The sequence below is a fragment of the Haliotis asinina genome, chromosome 12, assembly GCF_037392515.1.
Source record: "Haliotis asinina isolate JCU_RB_2024 chromosome 12, JCU_Hal_asi_v2, whole genome shotgun sequence".
Taxonomy (NCBI): Eukaryota; Metazoa; Mollusca; class Gastropoda; order Lepetellida; family Haliotidae; genus Haliotis; species Haliotis asinina.
In genome coordinates, this window is record NC_090291.1 from 11,282,096 (window position 1) to 11,306,894 (window position 24,799).

The 24,799-nt window shown below is 38.6% G+C and overlaps 2 protein-coding genes across 2 annotated transcripts in view; both read right to left on the bottom strand.

Moving 5' to 3' along the window:
• Positions 1 to 5,089, bottom strand: part of LOC137258747 (neuronal acetylcholine receptor subunit alpha-6-like) — a 28,310-nt gene extending 23,221 nt beyond the window's left edge. The window contains exon 1 of the mRNA XM_067796436.1: positions 5,017 to 5,089. Within this exon, the coding sequence (XP_067652537.1) occupies positions 5,017 to 5,068 (52 nt within the window). The 5' untranslated portion in view covers positions 5,069 to 5,089. The remainder of the gene's footprint in view (positions 1 to 5,016) is intronic.
• Positions 5,090 to 8,882: 3,793 nt separating this feature from the next.
• Positions 8,883 to 24,603, bottom strand: LOC137258748 (neuronal acetylcholine receptor subunit alpha-10-like). Its single transcript, XM_067796437.1, has 6 exons — positions 24,402 to 24,603; positions 17,133 to 17,275; positions 16,561 to 16,605; positions 15,688 to 15,797; positions 9,747 to 10,285; positions 8,883 to 9,250 (listed from the first exon to the last, which is right to left on the bottom strand). Exons 1-6 carry the CDS (start codon positions 24,601 to 24,603, stop codon positions 8,883 to 8,885), a joined length of 1,407 nt encoding a protein of 468 aa, XP_067652538.1.
• Between the last annotated feature and the right edge of the window lie 196 nt (positions 24,604 to 24,799).

A 24,799-nucleotide genomic window follows, 5' to 3' on the forward strand; every position in this document is an offset into this window, starting at 1 on the left:
GTGGTTACAGACATACGACCTTCTGTGCTCTCTGCTTAGTATATTAAGGATAGTGATGTAGACGAAGGTTACGCAGGAAAATTAGGTGATGTGGATATACTGCGTCAACAGGCAACTGTGCAGTCAAGCAAATAGTTTGCTGTTTTAACCTGTCTGACAATTGTTATGTCTGATCAGGGAGACTCTAACAAGCATATGTTATCACATGTGATCTATATAGCTAACGATAGTTTTGCATTCTTTAGCATGTTTTGGAAGGGATGGCCGTGATGTATCTTTTATTCCTCTTTCATTCATTCACATATACATCTTGCTCTTAATTCCTATTATACTTCATTCATTTATAGTAAGATTTCGACTGATACAGTAAACTGGCTGAAACGAAACAAGTCACTGTGTGCGTTGGAACATGACGAGACGCATGTTAATCAGTACATATGGTAAAGAAAACAAGCGAGTGACCTATCCCTGTTGTAGATTATTCCTCGTCTGACAAATGGGAAAATAACCCATAAAACCTCGGTCGAAGAAAAGCTGGGACGGGTAAACGAGAATTACTAAAATGGATCCCACAATATTAAAACGAAACACGCTAAACTGGGTAGCTACACTTTAACTACTGGGTAGGTACACTTTCCAAGCGTAAGGTTTTACCCACGATAGAATATATTCAACAACGGAAACTTTGACAAGATACCGTGTGCCACTTAGAAAGAAACACAGTTTTGGTGCTTTGCGTTTCCTTTGTGAGGGGTTTTACAAGGCCATTAGCTCACGACTGTTGACGCATGGTTATTTGTTCTGAAGGAGAACAGACTGTGTATTCTATATTTAAGTGGTTATTGGCGAATGTCAGTGGGATTGACAAGACATATTTCAACACAGTTTATGTCATTGGATCCAGAACGATATCTCCTAGATTACCAAATAACAGTTCCATTTTCACAGCAGAAGCACATGCCATATTAACAGCCCTAAACTATATTAAAAAACACCCTAAGTATAAACAATATATCATTTATTCAGACTCTCTTTCATGCCTCCAGGCTATTAAGAATGTATCTTCTCAACATCCACTTTTGGCTGACATCGTTGAATTGTATAATGATCTTGCTACTGGCCAGTGCGACATCGTCTTCTGTTGGTTACCCAGCCATGTTGGAATCTCTGGTAATACAATGGCTGATCTTGCTGCCGAGGCCGCTCTCAGCAAATCTGTGACACCGCTTCTGCTCCCTTATTCTGATTCTAAACCCGTTGTAAGATCATATATCCGAGATCTAATGCAAAAGAAGTGGGACACCCAAGTAGGTATCAATAAATTACATGGTATAAAGCCCTATATCGGTTATACCTACATGGGTTGTCAGTCCAGATTTGAAGGGGTTATTATGCGACGATGTCGCATTGGCCATACGCGATATACTCACGAATACTTGTTAAAAGGTGAGGATCCTCCGTTTTGTATCCCTTGTGATGAAAGAATCACGGTCAAGCATGTCCTGCTTGACTGTGTTGATTTTGCCATCACAAGGGATAAATATTTCAATGTGAAAACTATAAAGGATCTTTTTTATAATGTTAATCATCATTTAGTAATTGGATTTTTAAAGGAAATAGAATTGCTACATAAATTCTGAATATGTATTGTACATAGATAATATATATTTTAATCATGGTATTGTAAAATAGCATCTGCGATCGTTAGTGGCTGTACCCTCAAAGGGGGTTGAAGTAGCGTAAAATTATTGTCCTCCCGAGATGACTTTTTAGTCGTAGTATTTTTGTTCTTTTAAATTCTGGCTAAATCTTCATATCATCGCCAGTGGCTGAAGGGATGGTGTAAATCCAACCAGGGTCCATGCAGGTAGCAAAGGTACTGTAAGTCCCCATGGACCCTCGCATGATGATCTGCCTTCCGCTGCTGGTGTCTTGTCCAAATAGTTACATCAGTTTTACCGTTCCACACCAGTTTTACCCGCAACTGTGATATTCTAGTCGTTTTACTGTCCTTTGATGGCAGGTTTTATCATATAGCCATATCCCATTTCAATTTCAAATCTGTTCTCGTCACGATATGGCTGAAATATTGCCGATGTGACGTTAAATATTAACTCACTCACTCACTCAACACAGTTTAAAGATCTCACAACACCGTTTATTAATGTGTCCCAGCCTAGTCTTTATGCCACTGGAGTTCGGTCGCTCTTGATGAGGACTTTCACAAATAACCTTGACAACATACCGTGTGTCACTTAGAAAGAAACACAGTTTTGGAGCTTTGTGTTTCCTTTGTGAGGGGTTTTACAAGGCCATTAGCTCACGACTGTCAGTGGGGTTGACAAGACATATTTCAATACAGTTTAAAGATCTCACAACGCTGTTTATTAATGTGTCCCAGCATAGTCTTTATGGCACTGGAGTTCGGTCACTCTTGATGGGGGCTTTCACAAATAACTTCAACTTCACAGATATAGCATGAAGTTTGTTATATTTATAGAATACCTAAATTCAAAAGAACCTCAAGGCATAGTATTCTAAGTGTACATGTTGCTGGAAGTAAAGCTCTGCGTTCTTGAGAAGAACAGGGCTTCAGCAACTCATGCTTGCCATAAAAGGCGACTATGCTTGCCGTAAGAGGCGACTAACGGGATCGGGTGGTTAGATCGCTGACTTGGTTGACACATGTCATTGGATCCCAATTGTGCAGATCGATGCTCATGCTGTTGATCACTTGATTCTCTGGTCCAAACTCGATTATCTACAAACCGCGTCCACATTGCTGGAATATTGCTGAGTGCGACATAAAACTAAACACACTAAATTAAACTGAAATTATTTGTCATTATACTTTCATCTATTTTGAACCACATGTTTGCAAAATAAAGAAAACAGGCAAATGAAAATATTTTTGTCCAGGAGCGAGATTAGTCGAATTAAGACTGGAATGATTTCATTTTTTTGTCATGATACTTATAAACACACTTTCATTCATTTACAACCTCCAAAACAATAGAAAAAACTATGTACTTTGAGTGGAAGAGTGGAAGATTTTTGTAATTTGCGGAATTAAATGAGTAGAATTTTGTGTCATGATACTTATAAGTATATTCTCATTCATTTTTAATCCCCCAAACACAAGAAAAGATGTATTTTGAGTAAACGTTATTATTCTCGCATATTTTTTTAACCCCCCCTGAATCTTGCTTGACTGTGTTGAATTCTCCATCACAAGGGGTAAATACTTCAATGTCAAAACCGTTAAGGATCTTTTTACCACTGTTAGTGTCCATTTAATTATTGGCTTTTTAAAAGAAATTGATTTCATGACTGAATTTTGATTACTGTGTTGTACATAGATGTATTTTAATTATCGGTAGTATAAATTAGCAACTGGTATTGTTAGTGGCTGTATCCTCAAAGGGGGTTAAAGTATCGTAAAATTATTGTCCTCCTGAGAGGGTACGTAAGTCCCAAAACTTTTCTCAGTTTAATTTTTGCTTACCCGATTTTAAACGTAGTATATTTGTTCTTTTAAATATTTGGCTAAACTTTCGCACAATCGCCAACGGCTGAAAGGATGGTGTAAATCCAGCTAGGGTCCATGCAGGTAGCAAAGGTGCTGTAAGTCCCCATGGACCCTGGTATGGTGATCTTCCTTTAGTTGTTGGCAGTCTATAGCCTGTTTTTATATTGTGTCGTCCTCTAGAGTTAATTTTTTAGATTAATTACTAGTTTTACATGTCTGTCTGTGTATATTATTATTGGTTCTCGTCACGATATTGCTGCAATATTGCCGATGTGACGTTAAACATTAACTCACTCACTCACTAAATCCCCCTGAATTCGCAAAATTAAGCCCAAATCAGTTGAATTTTGTGTCATGATACTCATAAAGGCACTTTCATTCATTTACATCCTCCAAAACATTGGAAAAGATGTATTTGGAGTAAAAGGAAATATTCTTGCCCATAGGCCAAATGTTTTTCGTCCATGGGCGGTATTGTTTTTAAATCGCTCTAAATTAGCAGAATTAAGTCAATATGAGTTGGATTTCGTGTCATGGCACTCATAAATATACTTGCATTCATTTACAAACTGCAAAACACGTGAAAAGATGTAATTTGAGTAAAAGTAAACATTCTCACCCATGGGTGAGATTTTAAAAAACATCACTCCATATTAGCAGAAATTAAGTCAAAACAAGCTGAATTACGTGTCACGACACTAATAAATACACTTTCACTTATTTATATACTGCAACATGGGGAAAAACATGTATTTTCAATGAAAGTAAATATTCTGGTCCATGGGCCAATATGTTTTTCACCCATGGGCGAGATTTCTTAAAATAGCTGTCAATTAGCGGAGACAAGTCACAACGAACTGAAATTGGTGTCATGGTACTCATTAACATTTTTTCATTCACTTACAACCTCCAAAACATTTATTCTGGGCGAAATTAAACACTCTCGCCCAATTTTGAGTTTTCGAAAAAGATGTTTTTCATTTTTCCATCCTTAGCACATATTCACAACAGCTGCATGTATATTTTTGTCAAATCCCTTGTGGTGGAGTGGCCACACTGCGTAGAGTTTCTGGACTTTTGTGAGTCCAGAATTAAATTGTGACGTGTTTTATACTCATATTAATATCTCACACTCATTCCTGTATCCAATGGATAGAAACACGTTACAAATTTCTAGGAACACACGTCTGAGGTATTTTTGACGCACGGTAAATGTAATGCCGCCAGTCGGGGTACGGTTGCCAGAAACAATGCATTATTGAAATACGGTTTATGGGAAGATATGAGTGAGTGAGTCACTGTATGTGTAAAACCAGGAGGTGTAACATAATGTCCGTCATGCCATGGCAGGAAAAGTGCTCTATCTATCGGAATATAAGTCAATCACTGGAACATCATTGTATATTAACAATTCTATATTACATATGTACCACCGCATCCTTATCAGTACCTTACTGTGATGTGATTAGAATTCCAAAGAGACTTACCGTTATAAAGTTGCATAAGTAGAATCATACACGTGAGAGTAGCTGGTGCCATTGGACCTGGAAAATGGTTCCCGAATGCCATTTTGTCGTCAAAGTATCTGAGTGATTCAAAATCTAGTCTAAACTTCATGCATTCAGGTGTGTGCACTAATCAGGGGATATTTTTACCTGATTCAACTGACATTATCGATTCATAGGATAAACGACATCTAATTAGTATTTGAACATTGCGAATCATCACTACACACATTGGAACAGTATTTGTCAACACCTAGAGACTAGAGACGTAATGATCACACATGATATGTATGCCATCACAGTCTCGTGTTGACACAAGGAGGACATTTTGTAATTTTGTAAGCAATTAGTGTTGAGTCTGTGCAATGAAATGAAATTTTAATATGTATATATATTTCATATGAATGTAGAATATAGACACCAAAGTAGGTCCAGTCGCGTTTCTAAGTGGTGAAGCACATTTCGCTGAAGAAAACATGAGACAAATCAGTAATAACCATAATGTTTTCACGGATAGGAATCACAGCATAACGGCATAAATATGGCTTCCATCTGAAAAGGATTTCGTGACAATAGGTGATGGCAATAACTTAACATACTGCTATGTTATAAACCCCTTTCATCTTCTCCAAAAGCAGAGTCTCAACTGTAGGCAATTAACCTTTAACTATATGATCTGAAAGTAGTATTTTTCTAAGAATATTTCGTTTTTGTTGAAGCAAAATGCTATCAGTAATGACGGCAATAGGAACTCTGTGCTGTTTAAGATCTTGATAAAAAGAGTAGGAGACAATTGAACATAGACAGTCATGAAACATTTACTACAAATGTAGGACCTGACGGAATACTGACGAACAAAGCTCTTTTACAACCCCTCACTCCCTATTATGTCTTGATTCATTGATACACAGAAGACGGTGGTTCATGGACCAACGTGGTGATGCGCACCTCCGATTACTCTTTGTCCTCAACTGATTGTCATGGGCCGAACAATTCTGACCTTTGGTCTGGTGGACAACTACAGTTTTTCGTCTAAGGTGTTATACTCGAGAGATGGCTTGAGAATTCCCTAATGGAAAGTTGAAGCTATCCCCGTCGTCATACAGTCTCATATGGCGAAATGTTGCAGAATTTTAAAGTACAAGCATTTAGAGTTATGTCCCTTGGTCTCTTTCGCTTTCTCGTGACGTTGACGGCGTAATATGGCACGTAGACGAATCACCCGCCCAAACGGCGAAGAAGTGAGTTTTTACTCGCGATGTTGTGGAGTGAGTTTTCTTCCTACAACGTATTACGGAAATTACAAACTATCACAGGTTTCATTGTTTGTCGATCTGGGCCAAAACAAGACTGAAATCTCAGTATGAATTTTTCAAATCATATGGCCGGGAGGCATCAGGCTGAAATGTCTGAAAACAAAGACGCTGTTATTTCTGTTCAATACGGAGCCAGAATCAGAATATTTTCATTTCTTATTTTAATACCTTTGGTTCACAGAGTATGATACCACTATATATTTTATAAATTAGTGCTATCGGAAAGGAAAGTTAGGACGTTTTATATCTAGGTCACGGTACCGCTTTGCAAACTGGTGTAAGTTGACATTTGTAACCTTTCAACTTTTTGCAACACTGTACGCTCTAGATCTACGAACTTCAATTTGTTAGAGGGGCGCCTATTTGGTTGAAATCCTGTTTCGCTGGATTCTACAATACTGTTATTCAGTTATAACCTGTGTCATGAATTTAAATCAAACCATTATTTCGTTTATGACAGGACTTCAAATCATTTAACTTGATACTATTTCGGTGATCTTGCCAGTTTCCAACTCCCACGTTACTCAAGATCTTCCTCGGAGACCCCTTACTGGGAGGAGGGATTTTACCCGGTACATGTCACTCCTGTAACCTCATACTCCTGTAAGGTACACTGTGGCGGGTGGCCGAGGAAGTTTGATGAAGTTAAACGATACAATGAATTGTGTCGTATGTATTCTTTGGAGAGCAACTTTCTTACAAGCTTGAAACTACAGCTAAAGCAGCACAGTGCCGACAGTGAAAAGTGAGTCGAAAATACCAATCAGACTTCAAATAGATGATGCTGAATTCGAGATGTTCTCTGGCAAACGGCGAAACACACAAAATAACAGTCAAAAACTGTGAACACAATCAGGCGTAGGTCAGACTTTGATCGCATACAAGGCGTAGGATGGGACTATAGGAATCTTAACGATACCGATGACAACATGAAGTCGCAAACCGTGCGGTTTTACAAGAAAACACCAAAACCCATAAAGGATTACATACTGTTTCCAGATCATGTGGAATCAAATTTCATAACCAAACCACAAAGTAAAGGTGTTTACATTTGTAAATGTTGCCGGGAACAAAAGCATCTTCCGGTAGAAGAAAACACCAAAACCCATAAAGGATTACATACTGTTTCCAGATCATGTGGAATCAAATTTCATAACCAAACCACAAAGCAAGGGTGTTTACATTTGTAAATGTTGCCGGAAACAAAAGCATGTTCATCAAGAATGCCTTATATATCGTATTCCTTAATTCAATAACGAACCAAGAACAATTTACACTCCTTTATAATGCAGTACTCTGCAACGTAAAATGACTCCTAAATCCATGGAACACTTAATACTGAACGCGATTGCCACAGATACAGTTTGATTAACGCCATTTTCTAAACACCTGGTGCGTGAAACCCATGTGAGAACACTGTTATCACACATGACAGATATATCACACCTGTGGCATCTCTCCAGTGAATGTACCTATGGTGCACAGTCTGAATATTCGAAGAGAATATCGCCCTTTATCTCTAATTGTTCGAGCCATTTGAATAATTAAAGATAATCGTACACTCCTCGTTTTACAATGTAGGTTGACCAGCAGTTAATGACGGCCACATTTTACCCTGTATTCTCAACCTAGTTCTAGCAACATGGAGGTGGCTTGTAAGTAATTCCGCATGTTTTTGCTACTGAAAAAGACCGATCCATGTTGGAAGTAATACTTTACAGGGACTTCAGTGTTTGCTTTCAATTTGAAATTACCATCGTTGGATGAAAAGGTAAACAAGGTTTCTATGCTTTGATTTTCAACGAATTAGAATGCAGCAGGGGGCTCCATTTCATAGTAGAATCTTTAGACATTAAACGATACCATATATCATATTTGGGATTTCACTTTCTTAGTAAAGTACAAATTCTAGTACTTTTTTCGGTTGAGTCCCATCCGGGATTCGAACCCGTACCCTCAGAGTCAGGCACCTAATCGCCAGCACACAAAGTCAGCCGCCTAGCCCGCTCAGCCACCGCGACTTCCACAAAATGAAAGTCGGACAACTGGTAGTCTAGACTGCGTACTTTGTGCACCCCTCTGATGAGTGTAAATTGGCACGGCTCCCACGGCCGAAAGCTATGATTACACGATGTACTTTACTGAGAAAGTGAAATCCCAAATATGACATATGTTGCATTTGACCACTTTCTAAATGGCATCGTGTAATCATTAAACGATACCATTAAGACAGAAGGGTGATCGATTTACAAGCAGCAACATTGTAACCTTGTTGTATTATAATATATTCACGTGTGATGTTTCAAAGTTACAACAGAAATTAGGTCAGAATAGGTCCAAATAATATGTGGATACAAGGGCGAACATATTTTGTTTCTGCACTATTCAAGGACTCATATTCTATTACAAATGTACAAACTTTTCACAAAACAGACTAAATGTGAATAATTAACACATCATCACACACAGTTTGATTCACATGTAACTACTGTCACCTCTACTAAGGTGCAGAAATCACCATTATTTTCAACCTCAGCATGTGAATAGGATGCCGAAAAGTACCGACAAAAATATAGCAAGAAACGTAAAGCATACGAAGCAGATCTTGTCAAGTCGACGAGCAAGCAGGATCCATTTATCATTTCTAAGTCCATTGTTTTCGGACTGTTCTTTAATGTTTTCTCTTGTTGAAGACAACTCAAGCTTCAAAGAATGACTTCTGCAGCTCTCCCCAGTTTGTAGATCGTATGTATCTTCTCGTGATAAATTAATCGTTCTTGAAGCTTTGGACATTGGAAGTGTGACTTCAAAGTCTGGGTCTAATTTATGAATACATATGATAATTCCATTGGCAACCACTATCAGCATACTGATTGTTGTCTGTAGGGACGCATACATCACTGAAACAAAACGCACATGTGTAGATTATATGACAAAATGGAATGAACACTCAATAAATCAAACTTACACTCGAGATCTGAGAAGATAAGTCCATCTCGAAATAAAATTAAATGAAATTTGAATCCTCATGATCACATTATTATGTTTGATTATACCATGCGTGCAAACAGATCAAATCTATTTATGTAACCATTAAACCAAACTTAGGAAGCACATGAGATCTGTGACCAAGAAGTAAGTCAGTAATGTTGTAAACATTTAGCTGAAAACATATGAAACAAAACATGTCTTGGTGACGGAACGTACCTATCACAGAGATGGTAACAAGGTCATCCATGAGGACCAACAGCCTTTCATTTCAATCCAATTCAGCACCCATACAATTACAGGTGATGCACCCCGACATTTAATAAACAAAATTGTGGGACAATGTATGGATACATACAAGCAATAGTACTTCAAGAAACTGAAAAACCTTTTATGGACGAACCGTACCTATCAAAGAGACTGTATCTGACAACTTAGGCATCGCATCACTTATGGACCCAATGAAGACCAGGTAGGATAAGACCACGGTGATTGACAGAGTTATCTTCTCCCCACTCTCAACAGGTACAAGGAAGCTAACTGGACCGAGTAATGGAAAACTTGTCACTGGCAACACCATGACCATCCAGTAGAACGCTGATCGTCTGTTGAGCACAAGACTGTAACTTATTGCCACCAATGCGTCTTCAGCAAATTCAACATGGATGTGTTTGGAATGGACCGAGGACTCACCGGTGGTGAACTCTCCATGTGGCAGAAAAGTTGTCATGTCGATCCTATTGAGACGACTGGTAGTGTTCAAGAACCTGCTTGTTGTCATCCAGGGAATAAATATAAAGGAACAGATCTGGGAGTCGAAGGGGTACTTCCTGATGTCAATTTTGCAGCTTGTTTCACTAACAATTCCTGGTTCCCAAGTGACTAACCCACTACTTTCTATATGAACGAGAGTATCTTGTGCTCCTGGGCTCATCGTGTGAGAAACGCTATGTCTAAAGGAAAAAAGCTAAATATTAGGATGTACATTTGTGAAATTGGGCAACAGAGATACTGAAAGTCTAGATGACACTAAGCTTGGAGACTGAGTGAGTGAGTGAGTTAATATTTAACGTCACATCGGCAATATCTCAGCCATATCGTGACGAGAACATTTACTACTGAAATGAGATATATGTCTATTATAAAACCTGTCAACGAAGGACAATAAAACAACTAGAATATCACAGAGTAGAATATAAAACTAGTAACTATACCTAAAACAATTTCTCTATAGAGGACAATACAATATAAAAATGGGCTATAGATTGCTAACAACTGAAGGAAGATAACCATACTAGGGACCATGGGGACTTATAGTACCTTTGCTACCTGCATGGACCCTAGCTGGATTTACATCATCCCCCCAGCCGTCAGCAATTCGGGAGATCTAGCCATTCAGTAAAAGGACATTTATTCTACGATTAAAAACAGGGAAAGTTTGAATTTACTTTGAATGTTTGTGGACTTACGTACCCTCTCAGGAGGACAATAGTTTTACGGTACATCAACCCCCTTTGAGGATACAGTCACTAACCAGCACAGTTACGAATTTAAACTTCCAATAATATAATATTTATCTATTCACAATTGATTTAATTAATCTAATCCTTTTAAAAATGCAATGATTAAATGAGAACTGATATTAGTAAAAAGGTCCTTTATACTACGTGATTTAAAATAGGTATCCATTGTGATGGAATATTCAACGCAATCAAACAAGTCATGCTTGACCGTGATTCTTTCATCACAAGGGATATAAAATGGTGGATCCTCACCTTTCAAAAGGTATTTATGCGTATATCTGGTGTGACCAATACGGCATCGTCTCATAATGACCTCTTGAAATCTGGACTGACAACCCAAGTACGAATAATCAATATAGGATTTTATTTCATGTAATTTATTGATGCCTACCTGGGTGTCCCACTTCTTCTGCATCAGATCAAGGATATAAGATCTAATGTTAGCTTTGTAATCAGTGTATGGAATAAGAATTGGTGTCATAGATTTCTTGAGTGCTGCCTTGGCTGCAAGAGCGGCCATTGCGTTACCGGAAATGCCTACATGGCTTGGTAACCAACAGAAGACGATGTCGTATTGGCCAGTAGCAAGATTATTACACAGTTCAATAACTTCTATTAAAAGTGGCTGTTTACAAGATCTATTTTAATAGCCTGAAGGCAAGAAAGAGAGTCTGAATAGATTACATACTGTCTATGTTTAGGGTGTCTTTGAATATATTTAAGAGCCGTTAATATGGCGTGTGCTTCAGCTGTGAAAATAGAGCTGTGATCCGGTAATCGGGAAGAGATTGTTTTGGACCCAATGACTGTGGCACAAGCCACTGCACCATCAGAATTGGATCCATCCGTGAATAAGGATTTATATGTGTTGTATCTACTTTTTAATTGATTAAATTCTTGTTTATATTCTAATTCATTAGTGTCTGATTTCTTAAATGTTGTCAGTGAAATCAACTTGTGGCCTCACCAATTGCCAAGGAGGAGAAGAAAGTAAACGGGAGGGAGCTATATTTTCTAGCTTAATGCCAGCAACAGAAAGGAAACTAAGGTTTCACTCTTATGCCAAGAGGCGGAACAAGAGAAGACTTCTTGTAATACAAATCCTCATACAAAGGATTAAAGACACAATTAAATGCATGGTTTGATTTGCTGGAACACAATTTTGTTACATACTGTAAGGTTAACTTTATACGGCGTTGATTAAGAGATGGTTCATCTGCCTGGACATAGAGGCTGTCGACAGGTAATGTTCGAAAAGATCCAAAGCAAAGACCTTGGTGGTGAACAGAATCTAAAAGTTTTAGGTTGCTTTTGCAGGCTCCACCATATATAATAGAGCCATAATCTTGTTTTGAACGGATCAATGATCGATAAAGGTGTAGGAGGGTAGCTTGATCCCCTCCCGACTTAGAATGTGAAAGAACTTTCAACAAGTCACGTGCCTTCAGGCATTTAGTTTTGAGGGATTTGATATGTGGTAAAAACGTTAAATGTGAGTCAAACCCAAGAACTTGGCCTCCTTTACAACTTTGATGGGATTTTCATTGAGAGACAGTGCAGGGTCTTTATGCGGTTTATATTTTCTACGAAAAAGTATACAAATAGTCTTGGTTTTGGAAAATTTAAAGCCGTTTTCAAGGCACCATTTATTTATTTTATTTAAACACAACTGCAGTTGTCTTTTATTTATGAGAGCATTCTTAACAAAAGGATTCTAGTCGTGCCAAATGATCAATGGTACTATGATTTTTTCTAAAACCACATTGAATATCTGTTATAAGTTTATTAGTTTCAAGATACCAAGTTAATCGATTATTTTCCATTCGCTCCATGGTTTTACACACACAACTCGTTAAAGAGATTGGTCTGTAATTAGATGGATCAGTGTGATCTCGGCCGGGTTTTGGAATCGGGACGACAATGGCATTACGCAAGGAAGATGGGAAATTCCCTGAAGTCCATATCGAATAAAAAATATTTAAGAGTGTTTCCAAATATGATTCCGGTAAATGTTTCAAGAGTTGATAGTGTATGTTATCGGCTCCTGCTGCTGTATCATGAGCTTGCTCATGGGCAGTGTGGAGCTCATGTAATGAGAATAATTCATTATAGTCCTTACCATTGTCTGAGGTAAAAATATTTTTCTTCTTTTCCTGTTGTTTCTTATATTTTTGGAATTCCGGGACGTAAATAGACGGGGAAGAATGTTTGGAGAGAGTTTCACCAAGCTTGTTGGCAATGTCCTGTTTATCACTTAAGTAATTGTCACCATCCCGCAGATGATGGACAGTAGATTTGGAACCTTTGCCTTTTATTCGTTGAATCATGTTCCACACCATTGAAATAGGTGTGCGTGAATTAATTTTATAAATATAGTTCCTCCAAGACTGACGCTTATTCTGTTTAAACGTGCATCGAGCCTTGGCATGTACAATTTTTAATTATGAACTGTAGGATGGCGGCGAAAATACTTTTCTGCTTTCTTCCAACTCTTTCTGGCCTGTTTACAGTCATTAGTAAACCATGCTTTACGAATATGTCTAATTACAGAGGATTTGGGTATCGTTTGGTCAGCAATGGCATTGATTATATCGGAAAACAATTGCATAAGATCTTCGCTGTTCACTAATGCGTCATGTTTTAAATTTTCAATACACATGGCCTCAAATGATGACCAGTCAACCCTGGCAAAGTTCCTTCTGGACGAAGGTGGATCATCTCGAGGGTTAATTGTTTTAGGAATGGTGGGGAAGTGGTCACTCCCACAGAGGACATCATGAACCATCCATTCAAATTCATTATATATGTTGGAATCAGAGAATGACAGATCCAGGGAAGAATATGCTCCCGTAGCTGGATGTAAATAAGTGACTGAATCATCGTTAAATATACACAGGTTATTATCTGAAATAAAATCTTCAAGAATTTTACCTTTGCTATTAATATGGACACTTCCCCATAGCGTTTAGATCACCCATGATGAGACATGCCTTCGGAAGCTGATCGTACAGATTTTGAAGATCTAGTAGTTGAATATTGGAAGAGGGAGGAATATACAAGCTGCACAGTGTCAGAGCAATGTGCAGTGTCAGACGAATAGCAACAGCTTGAAGATCCGTATTTAGGGTAACGGGGCTGTGAATGACACTCTGATGCACCAAAATAGAAGCACCTCCAGTAGCTTTAGTGCCTGGAGGAGAGAAGGAATGATAATAGCTAAATCGTCTTCAGGGGAAGGTATCAGTATTTTAAAGATATGTCTCTTGAAGACGTAATGCTGACAGTTTAAGATCTTGAATGAGTAGTTGTATTTCGTTGAAGTTATTCTTTAATCCTCTGCAATTCCATTGAATTATATCAGACAACCGAGTCATGGTGGCTCAATTGGAGATCTCGCTCGTGAAAGGGAGGAAGAGGTATTCCTCCGCTTGTCCTCTGTTTGTGAGGACAATGTGACCTCCATGTCGAGAGATCCAAAAGGGTTCACCAGAGGAAGCTCTGAAGGTAAAGGGATGGAAGGTGTTTCTTTTCTGTTTAATTTTTTTCCTTTCGTTTTTGATGAATTAACTGAGGCTTGCTGTTTGTTGATAGTTTTAGACTGTGTCTCAGGTTGTTTCTCAGTCTGACAATCAGACGTAGTCTGAACGACTGGGCTAGAAGGTTTCACTGCTGAGGCTGAAACATGAGGTTGCCCAGACATGACCCACGTCAAATCTGTCTGACAGGCAACAGAGGACGTTGACACAGAGCGAGTGACAGCTGCAGAATAAGAAACATTTAACGTACTTGAGATATGAGTTTGGAGTTTCTTTGTTTCCAGGTAAGAAACGTTTTTTTTCACTTTTCAATCTCATTATAAAATTTTCCTTTTGCCACACAGGACAGGATTTTGATGAAGCGCCATGTGGACCATGGCAGTTCGCACATTTCAACTCCTTGTCACAATCTCTGTTGTCATGGCTCTCACTACAATGACATATCACAGAACCACGACAAGAGTTTGATCCATGACCGAACTTCTGGCACTTATAGCACCGGAGTGGACTGGGGACATACACGTCCACTGCGATATTAAAGTATATTGCTTTAATGGATTGAAGTATGGATGAGCGAGAAAATGTGAAGAGATATGTGTTAGTTTTTACGATGATGACTTCTTTCTTGACGGTGAAACGTTTTACACCTGTCACACCCTGATCTACGAGCTCTGCTGCAATGTCCTTTTCTGACATGTCCGACAGACAACACGACCTGTCACGGTTGATGCCTCGACAAGAATTCAATGTTCTGTGTGCGAACACAGTCACGTCACTGTTGACAAATGTTTTGACAGATAACAAATTAACAGATTGCTGTCTCCGAGCATATTCAACCAGAAGTGAACCACTGCGGAGACGGGTGACATTCTTAACTTCACCACAGATCCCGGATGCGGCCTTAGAAATGGCGAAAGGGTTTAATTTTATCGGGAGAAAGTCAACAGCCTCAACTACAAGGAAACGAGACCAGGCGTCATCATTTGGAGTAACAGTTTTTGAAGATTCCTCAACTGTTTCATAACGCCTCTTCTTTTCATTTCTAGATGAACCAGATAGTTGTTGTGACATGGTGAAAGGGAAAGTATTCAGCACCCGTATAATATGATTTCTGTAAACCGTGCTTGCATTTTTGTGTTTTCATCTCTGATGGCAGGACACGTTGATCATATTATCAGTATCTGGTTCAGACTGTATTATCTACAGATCGACGATAATATTGGAATATTACCTTTTAAGTGGTCTTCAGCATTAGTGCGACAGGTTCAATGATTAGTGTTTAATACGTACGCATTCTCGACGATGTAGTCGGGCCGCCATATGTTCGTCTGTGGCACTGTGATGAAGTCCAGTCCTCCATACTCACTTGTGTTCCATGATAGGATTCTGTCATACCAACGCTGAAACAAACAAACAAACAAACAAAAATACTGATGGAAAGAATTTATTCAACATATTTACTGAATTTTAAAAAGGCTTGAATTCACCACCACAGAGCAAATTTTGAGTGTTTCAGTCAGAAACCTATTTATAAAAACATGTATGTAAATGAGTACTTTATGATGTATGAAGTATATGTCACAAACGAGAGGCGGTTAATATATCTCTGCATGCAATGTAATTTGTAGGTATTTTCATTTCTTATCGGTATATTCTACAACTGATACTCTTTTGAAACCTTTGAATCCATACAAATTTTGTTGCTAAAATATGATCATTTGAAGGCTCTTAAATGCAGTCATCGAGCAATCCACGGCCGTTGAACCCCAATACGAGTTTTGGTTTGCTTTGTAGCCTGCTTTGGGAGATTCCATCGGTAAATATAAATTTTATTACCGTGCCAGTATGCCAGATGCGGTCCAGTATTATATATTATGCCATTCCGACCGAGGAACATTGACATGTGGCTTTGATTCGATACATTTCCGCAATACTGATCTTGAAGTGAACACCCTAGTACACTGCTTATCCAAGATCCATAATGGCACCGATCCTCATCTGCATGTTTGTTGTATACTGCACTTCAATATGGTGACTGCATATAATGAGTATATTTGGCTTGAACGTACGATGTTCAATGTGGCAAGTGTAAGAAGAATCAAGTTATTTTTGTAAAACGATTGAAAACAATGTTTATGTTGCAATATAAAACAGTTAACTTACCAAGGACAGCACGCCGTACCATTTCAGTTTTTGAATCTTCAGATCCTACATTTGAAAATTTAGCTAGATATTACACGTACACACAGACACACACGTGACACACCTACACATCTATCTATATATCTAGAGGAATTGAAGTAAGGGATCACATGAAAGCACAAGTTTTCCTTTAAATCTTCCAGATTGAGAGATACAAAACAAGTCTAGAAACCTGAGAATATTAGTAAACGAACACCTGTTCTTTCATGTGATCCCATAGTTTTTCCCTCAGTATGCACCCTACCCCCACCCTCGCGCACGCACGCACGAAAGGACGACTGTCTGAAGATCTTTGGTCCTTTAGTGGCAGCTGAAATTTTATATTGACAATCGGACTTTAAAGAATGTAACGATGGCAATTCAGCTGTCTGATATTATTTATCCCTGTTGTGGTGAATATTCTGTATAAAACGAAGATTTTAGAAATTTGTAAGAAATAGTTTTACCAATAGCTTAACTCTTTATTCGTGACGCCAAGATCACACACACATTTGCCAGTTTGATAGTTTTCATTCTCAAGTAGCCGCACTTACCAGATATGCGATAGTGATAAGAGCGAACCTCATATCTACCATTACTGCTTCTGACTGGTTGTGAACAGGGCGAATATAAACATCGTATCCATTGAAGATTTCTTCCTTCAACTGCTTGACGTCCTCCGGGGTAACGGCTCCGACTGATGCAGAGGTTGAACAAGAGTGTCTATATATTAGTGTACTGATTCAACAAAATGGTATTGTTCTATAAAATGCATTCAGTAACTTATCAAAAACAGTTCCCGAAGATGCTTTAGGTTCTGGTAAACGCAGAAAGTCAAAATATGAGTCAGATATGATAAATGTATCTTCGTGCACAACCTTGGAAGACACTAACTCTACAGATCGGCGCCAGTGCATGTGAAAGTGTGTGCGTTTGTTCTCAAATATGCAGTCGAAGGATGCTCGAGGCATCATCTGAATTTTATGCATTTGTTTCAAACGAGAATTTAAATCGGACATTATTAATGACCAAGAATTGTTACACAAAAAGAGCGCTTAAGGCAATTTACATTTCCAGGAGAACGCTTTTTTCGAATTATCTGCCTTGATGAACTGATGAACGATAAACCTAAAACTATTTCAAGGTCCGTCTCAAGACATTCCAACTTAACACACTACATGTCTATGACAAACATAATCTTTGTCAATTGCACAGATCAACTGTATCTATTTCTTCTAAATAACCAAATTACGTACTAGAAGATGGTCTGACAACAATGCGCCCATATATCTCGTCTTTGTCGAAACGAGGATCTAAACAACATAATGTCCCTGAATTGTTGTACTAAAAGAACTGTTCCACTTCAGGCAACCCACATTTTCCCATGAGACCACTGGACCAACGTGTCCTCAAAGATAACATTCCTTACTTTACCATAAACATTACAGACAATGCTTAAACGTGATCACGATACAAGGGTTGGTCAAAAAGTAATCGGCCTAAGTATACTCTCGATCTCCAAAGTTTCCATGAACCCTTAGTGTGAGCCCTTGACATCATGTGTGAATAAACTATAGCACTTAGAATAAGTTATGTCCTAATGATTACGTCATCTTTCAGTGAACATGAAGTGGGGAGTCTCTTTAACAAGCGAGTGTAGCTGTTGTTTGAACCCTTGACATCATGTATGGATAAATGAACTTCAGATTGCAGCTTCAGTTCATGCACATTAATATCTAAGTTTCATTCTAGTGGACTTTTACCTATAAAAACATATAAAATTTTCCTTGCATATTTTGTTACTTTAGTTTGTGATGCAATTTTTGCAGAATTTGCATTTTTGGTGGTACCAAGATAAAAAAAGGTAAAAAAATGGGGTATCCCCAGGCTGGAACGTCCAAACAACAGTCATAAATCTGGAAAGAAATGAGTCTGACCTTGCTTTTAGTTGAATCTCTGTGCAGATGTGTAGATGAACTGAATTCAGGTGAGTTGCATATGTACGTTGTAAAAAAACCCTAATCACAGCACTGTCTGACAAATCTCTCGTTGCAATGAATCATAGACCGTTGTCGCATTTTCCCAGCATCAATGAAAATAAATCATGATGAGAGTGACCATAGTAAAGAATATCCGAGTAATTCTACTTAACTAGACCTTCCGTCTCCTGTTGAAATATGTCAAAAAGAATGCTTGACGCGGAAATCGCAGCCACAGTTCATGTATCGGCGATGTTGTGCCATTTTGTACGAAATATACAAAAACAGGACGAGAATACAACAGTCCAACCAACCGTTGGTAACAGCATTTCAAACAGCAACATATATGAAAGTGTGTAGTTCAGATTGTTTTGTTAGTGACAACCGAGAGTTAGTTGCTTTGACCAGCTTTTTAATCAGTAGTCCAAGAATTTTCAGGCTACATCCTGATATATGGCAGGTACCCAACAACCGTGACGTCATCCACATTAGCATACAAAATGGGAGGTTACTCCTGAAATGAGTCGTCTGGAACACCCATGCGCTTAACATTACACATATGTTGGACCCACATTAAGAGATCTAACACACCAAAGTTAGTTACAGATGTAAAGTAGTTGTTTTTTTAAACCCTGCCCGAACTTTGTTTCTGTTCCCTTTCGCAACATATATAGTTCAACTACTCATTACTTATATTCATATTAATATCTCACACTCATTCCTGTATCCAATAAATAAAAACACGGTACAAATTTCTAGGAACACACGTCTGAGGTATTTTTGATAAATGTAATGCCGCCAGTCGGTGTAACGTTACCAGAAACAATGCATTATTGAAATACGGTTTATGGGAAGATATGAGTGAGTGAGTCACTGTATGTGTAAAACCAGGAGGTGTAACATAATGTCCGTCATGCCATGGCAGGAAAAGTGCTATTATTGAAATTCAGTTTATGGGAAGATATGAGTGAGTGAGTGAGTTGATATTAAAAGTCGTGGTATATGTAACCCCAGGACATGTCCCTCATATTATGGCAGAAAGGTGCCCTATCTACTGGAATATAAGTTAATCGCTCGAACATCGTTGTATAATAATAATGCTATATGACACATGTACCACCGTATCCTTGTCAATACCTTACTGTGATATCATAAATGATCAGAATTCCAAAGAGACTTACCGTTATAAAGGTGCATAAGTAGAATCATACACGTGAGAGTAGTTGGTGCCATTGGACCTGGAAAATGGTTCCCGAATGCCATTTTTTCGTCAAAGTGTCTGAGTGATTCAGCATCTAGTCTAAACTTCATGCGTGCTGGTGTGTGCACTAATTAGGGGATATTTTTACTGGATTCAACTGACATTATCGATTCACAGGATAAAAGACATCTAATTAGTATTTGAACATTGCGAATCATTCACGCATCATACACGCATTTGAACATTATTTGCCAACGCCTAGAGACGTAATGATCACCAGTGATCTGTATGTCATTACAGTCTCGTGTTAACACAGGGAAGACATTTCGTAGTTTTGTGAGCAATTAGTGTTGAGCTTGTGCATTAAAATGAAATTTCAATATATATATGAACGTAGAATATTGACACCAAAGAAGGTCCAGTCGCTTTTAAGTGGTGGAGCTGATTTTACTGACGAAAACATGAGAATAATCAGTAATAACCATAGGTTTTCACGAATAGGAATTACGGTAAAACGGCATAAATATAGTTTCCCGTCTGAAAAGGATTTCGTGACAACAGGTGATGGCAATTACTTTACATACCGCTATGTTCTAAAACCCTTTCACATCTACATGGCGTCTTCTTCTTCAAATGTAGGCAATTAATGTTTACCTGTTTGGTTTGAAAAGATGAATATTTTGTTTTCGTTCAAGCAAAAGGCTGTCACTAACGACGGCAAGAGGAACTCTGTGCTGGATGGAAAGAGTAGGAAACAATTGAACATATTATATATATACATATATATAAACACACACACACAGATATATATATATATATATCCCGTTTCACGTTACGTAAATTTACTCACATGCGTAATTTTACACATACGCAAATATGTTTAGGTGTGCAAAAGTATAATTGCTATGCGTTCACAAGATTTACGCTTCGTATACGTATACAAGATTTTCGCTTCGAAAACCGGCTTCCATTTGCAAGTTTGTCTCCAAAGATATACAGTGGTGGAGGAATGTCGTTTTACGATCATTTGATGACGATCAGTGGCTTGAAAATTTTAGAATGACCAGAGAAACATTCGACTTCATGTGTAATTTGTTAGAAAACATATTAAAATCTCTTGCCAATCCAGTGAGAATGCCAGTGTCTCCACAAAAGGAAGTTGCCAGTGTTATATATTGGCTCGCCTGTATCTCGGAGTACCGTACCAATGTTAAATTGTTTGGTGTCGGTATATCAACACTATGTAACTGTGTCCACAACGTCTGTTCAGCTCTGGTTGAAAATCACATGGACGAAGATTACTTGAATCGCAAGGGCTTTTATTCCATTTTTCTGTAAGGTGTCTGTGACTACAGATATATTCTTCGAGATGTCAACATTGGATGGCCAGGAAGGGTACATGACGGCCGGGTTCTCGCCAATTCTGAGATTTTCCACAAAGGGGAACAGAAGAGTCTTTTCCCAAATATCCAGAAGAAAATACAGCTTCCCGACCGACAGACGTTCATCCTAGTTGTTCTTCTGGGAGATTCAGCGTACCCCCTCAAACCCTGGCTGTTGAAACCCTACGCACACAGGGATCAACTGATCGTTACTCAAACCTTATTAACCTCAGACTGAGCAGGGCCAGAATGACCATTGAACATACTCTTGGCTGACTAAAGGGGCGGTGGAAAGGCATACACATCATGTCATGATGTTGATGTTGAGTGTGCATGCGCCGTTGTTGCAGCTTGTGTTATTCTTCATAACATCTGTGAACTACGGAATGAAGTGTATGACGATCAATGGACAGGAGAGGAAGACGAGCAGGAAGACACTGGAGAACAGAGAGACACTGACACACGAGATATCATGTTTGCCCGCAGAATCCAAGATGACGTTGCTTCAGAATCTGCTTTCGTTTACAATGTTGTGTAACTGTCCTGAGATCTGTTACTATATGAAAGATATTGACAAGCCAAGAGCTTTTATGTTTGCATTCACCTTTCTTTCGAAAGAAACGTTTGTTTCACTTCTCAAGATTAAGACCTGTTCAATTGTTTTGCTTTGATGTTCTTATTGCTTTGCATAATTGTGTTATCCAAGTTTTACAGTTATAATTACCTGCGGGTACCTTGCTTTCATCTGTTCAGTCAGCAGTATGTTGACTTAAAGTATGTTGGTAGGTTTGAAACTGACTGGAAGGATGGGTAGGTCTGTCATACCAAACACATATGTTAAGGCTAAGTGCAATGGCACTTGCCAAAACCAGTGATATAACCTTTTCTTGCAACTGTTTGTCTGTATTTACCACATAATCGCACAGATCATGCCATATTTCCCCCGCCATCTAACTCCCAGTCGAATTGTGTGTGCAGTCATTATATAAGTAGCTGGACTTAATCCCTTGTACAAACATGTTAATAATTTCTCTTTGCCAAGACACTGATGAAAAAAAGAACATTATTCCGTTTTTATTAAACTGTTCAGTTTCAAAAGGCTTTATTCACTTTGTTGGAACACCAACATTTGAAATTCATTACTTTTAGTATCAAACTTGCACAAAAGTTCTACATCAGTAATCTTATGTCAACATCAACTTAAATATACAGAAAGTTGTCAAACTTTGTCTATAACTGTCCTTTTGTAGAATAGCATGAAACTCAAATATGCAACCTGACTTCCCATTCAAATAAAAATACGTTGTCAGTTCAGACATAATGTAACATAACAATAAGAGAAAATTAAACTACAGAATCTACAAACACCAAATAAGATTGTGAGTAGAGAGAAACATAATATATATTTCTGTACAGGTTGAAGTTGTTTGGTTCATAAGAACCGTCATCGTCTTCATTTGAACAGTGTCCTTGTGTTCTTGGAACTAAGGGACGGGCTGGTGCCTGGTGACGTGCGTCTGCAGTAGGGATGTTTTGGCGTCTAACCACGCCCAGTATGATTTGCATCATATCATACTGATGCTCCCTTTCCTCTCACCTCTGTCTCTCTTCCATGTCAAGTTTCGCTTTCTCTAAATCCAGTCTCTTCCTTTCATCCTCTAATTTCTGTTTTTTCAAGCTCATTGAACTTTTCATCTGACCCATCATTTACATTGTTGAAACCCTCCATGACACTTCCTAGGGCGATCTCAAGACGTGTTTTTCTTGGTTTCTTTGTTTTCTGTACTTGCTTTTCTTTCTCACTTTTGTTATCCTTTTGAACCATCTTGCTATTATTTTCGTTTAATGTAGACTGATGTTCTGCTATGTCATCTGTTTTGTCTTCATGTTTATCGCCCTTCTGTTCAATCAAATCCTCCAGGTTATCTTCAGTCCTGCCACTTTCACCCTTGTTCTGTTTCAATATCTGGTGGGTCTGCTACTGATTCGCTCAGCTCACTGTCAGAGTCATCATGCTTTCGTCTGTTACTGAGTGGCTCTATAGGCTTCACTGGGGACGTAGCGGGCCTTGTTCCCAATACTTCATCAAGTTTATTGAAAAAAACTTTCAAAGTTTTCTTCCTTTACCACTTTTATTTTGGTTTGCTTTACACAATCTATATGACCGCTTCAGAGTATGCATCTTGATTTTTTCACTGCTCCGATGTCTTTTCAAATCCGAGTTTGGCCATTTCCAAAGTAGGCTTCGAATAAATCCCAGAATTATTAATTTTAGGATCTTCAAGTTGCTTCTCTATATACTGCTGTTTCCAAACATTTAACAAATATGAAGTCTCCTCATCAGTCCACCTTAACCCTCTCTTTCTTCCTCTGCCCGATTTACCTGACATCCTGCTCTGTGAAATATCCAAATGGGAATGATCACACTGTCACCAAAAAGGCAAGATTGCATCATGACGATTTTGGTCACATCCGTGCCATAAATAGCGATGATGAAACCAATGAACAGAAAAAAACAACAACTGAAAATACTCACGTGAGTAAATTTGCTATGCATTCACATGAAATACTTTTGCACCTGCTCGGACTAGGTGCAAATTTGCTTCACATGCTATTTTGCTCACGGAAGTATTTGCATTCACATGCCAAAATTTGAACACTTTAGTATATTTGCATACATGTAGAAACTTTCCATATAAGTAAATGTGTGCATGTCAAAGGGGCTTATAGACAGTCATGATACATTTACTGCAAATGCAGGACCTGCCGGAATACTGGCGGACAAAGGTCTGTTACACCCCTCACTCCCTTCCTGTTATGCCTTGCTCCATTAATACACAGAAGACGGTGGCTCATGGACCAACCTGGTGATGCTCACCTCCGATTATATTGCTAGTGGATGACAAAACAGAAAATGTAAAGGTTTCGACAGAAACGAACATCCTCTGAATATGCACAATGTAAGGTAAATCTGTTCATTTTATGACCAGTTAACATGCATTAATTCCACATGTTCGCGAATTTTTGTGAAGATAGTGAAAATGTTTATTTGGTGGATCCGGTTAAAAGAAAGCATAACGGTGCGTTTTCCTTTTGCTATGTTTGGAAATGTTTGTGTCACCTGCTTGTACAGGTGTCTTAGAGATTATTCTCATGTTTCCTTTCACAGATCTGTTACACCCATTCACTCCCTTCCTGTTATGCTTTGATCCATTGATACACAGAAGACTGTGGCTCATGGACCAGCCTGGTAATGCTGACCTCCGATTCCTCTTTGTCCCCAGTTGATCGTCATGGCCGAACCATCCTCACCTTTGAACTGGTAGACAGCTACATCTTTCGTGTCACCTTCGCTAGGTGTAAACTCTGTCGTTGCTGCCAGAAGATCCGCTGCAGTAGAAAATCGCCCCTGCTGACACAGAGGTCGGGAAAGAGGGGTGCTGAACCATATTCCTAAGGACATGACTCCCTAATACCCTGTTTCAAAACAAACACACATGGACTCAGACAATGTTTCGTCTGACGAGAGTACGCCCTAACTAATGGCCACATTGAAGCTTGTGACATGCAACCTATGCAAATGAATGCATTCACAATCTTCAGATGCGAATAAATCATGATGTCACCAAGGTCCGATCTGGTTTACTCTTTATAGAATG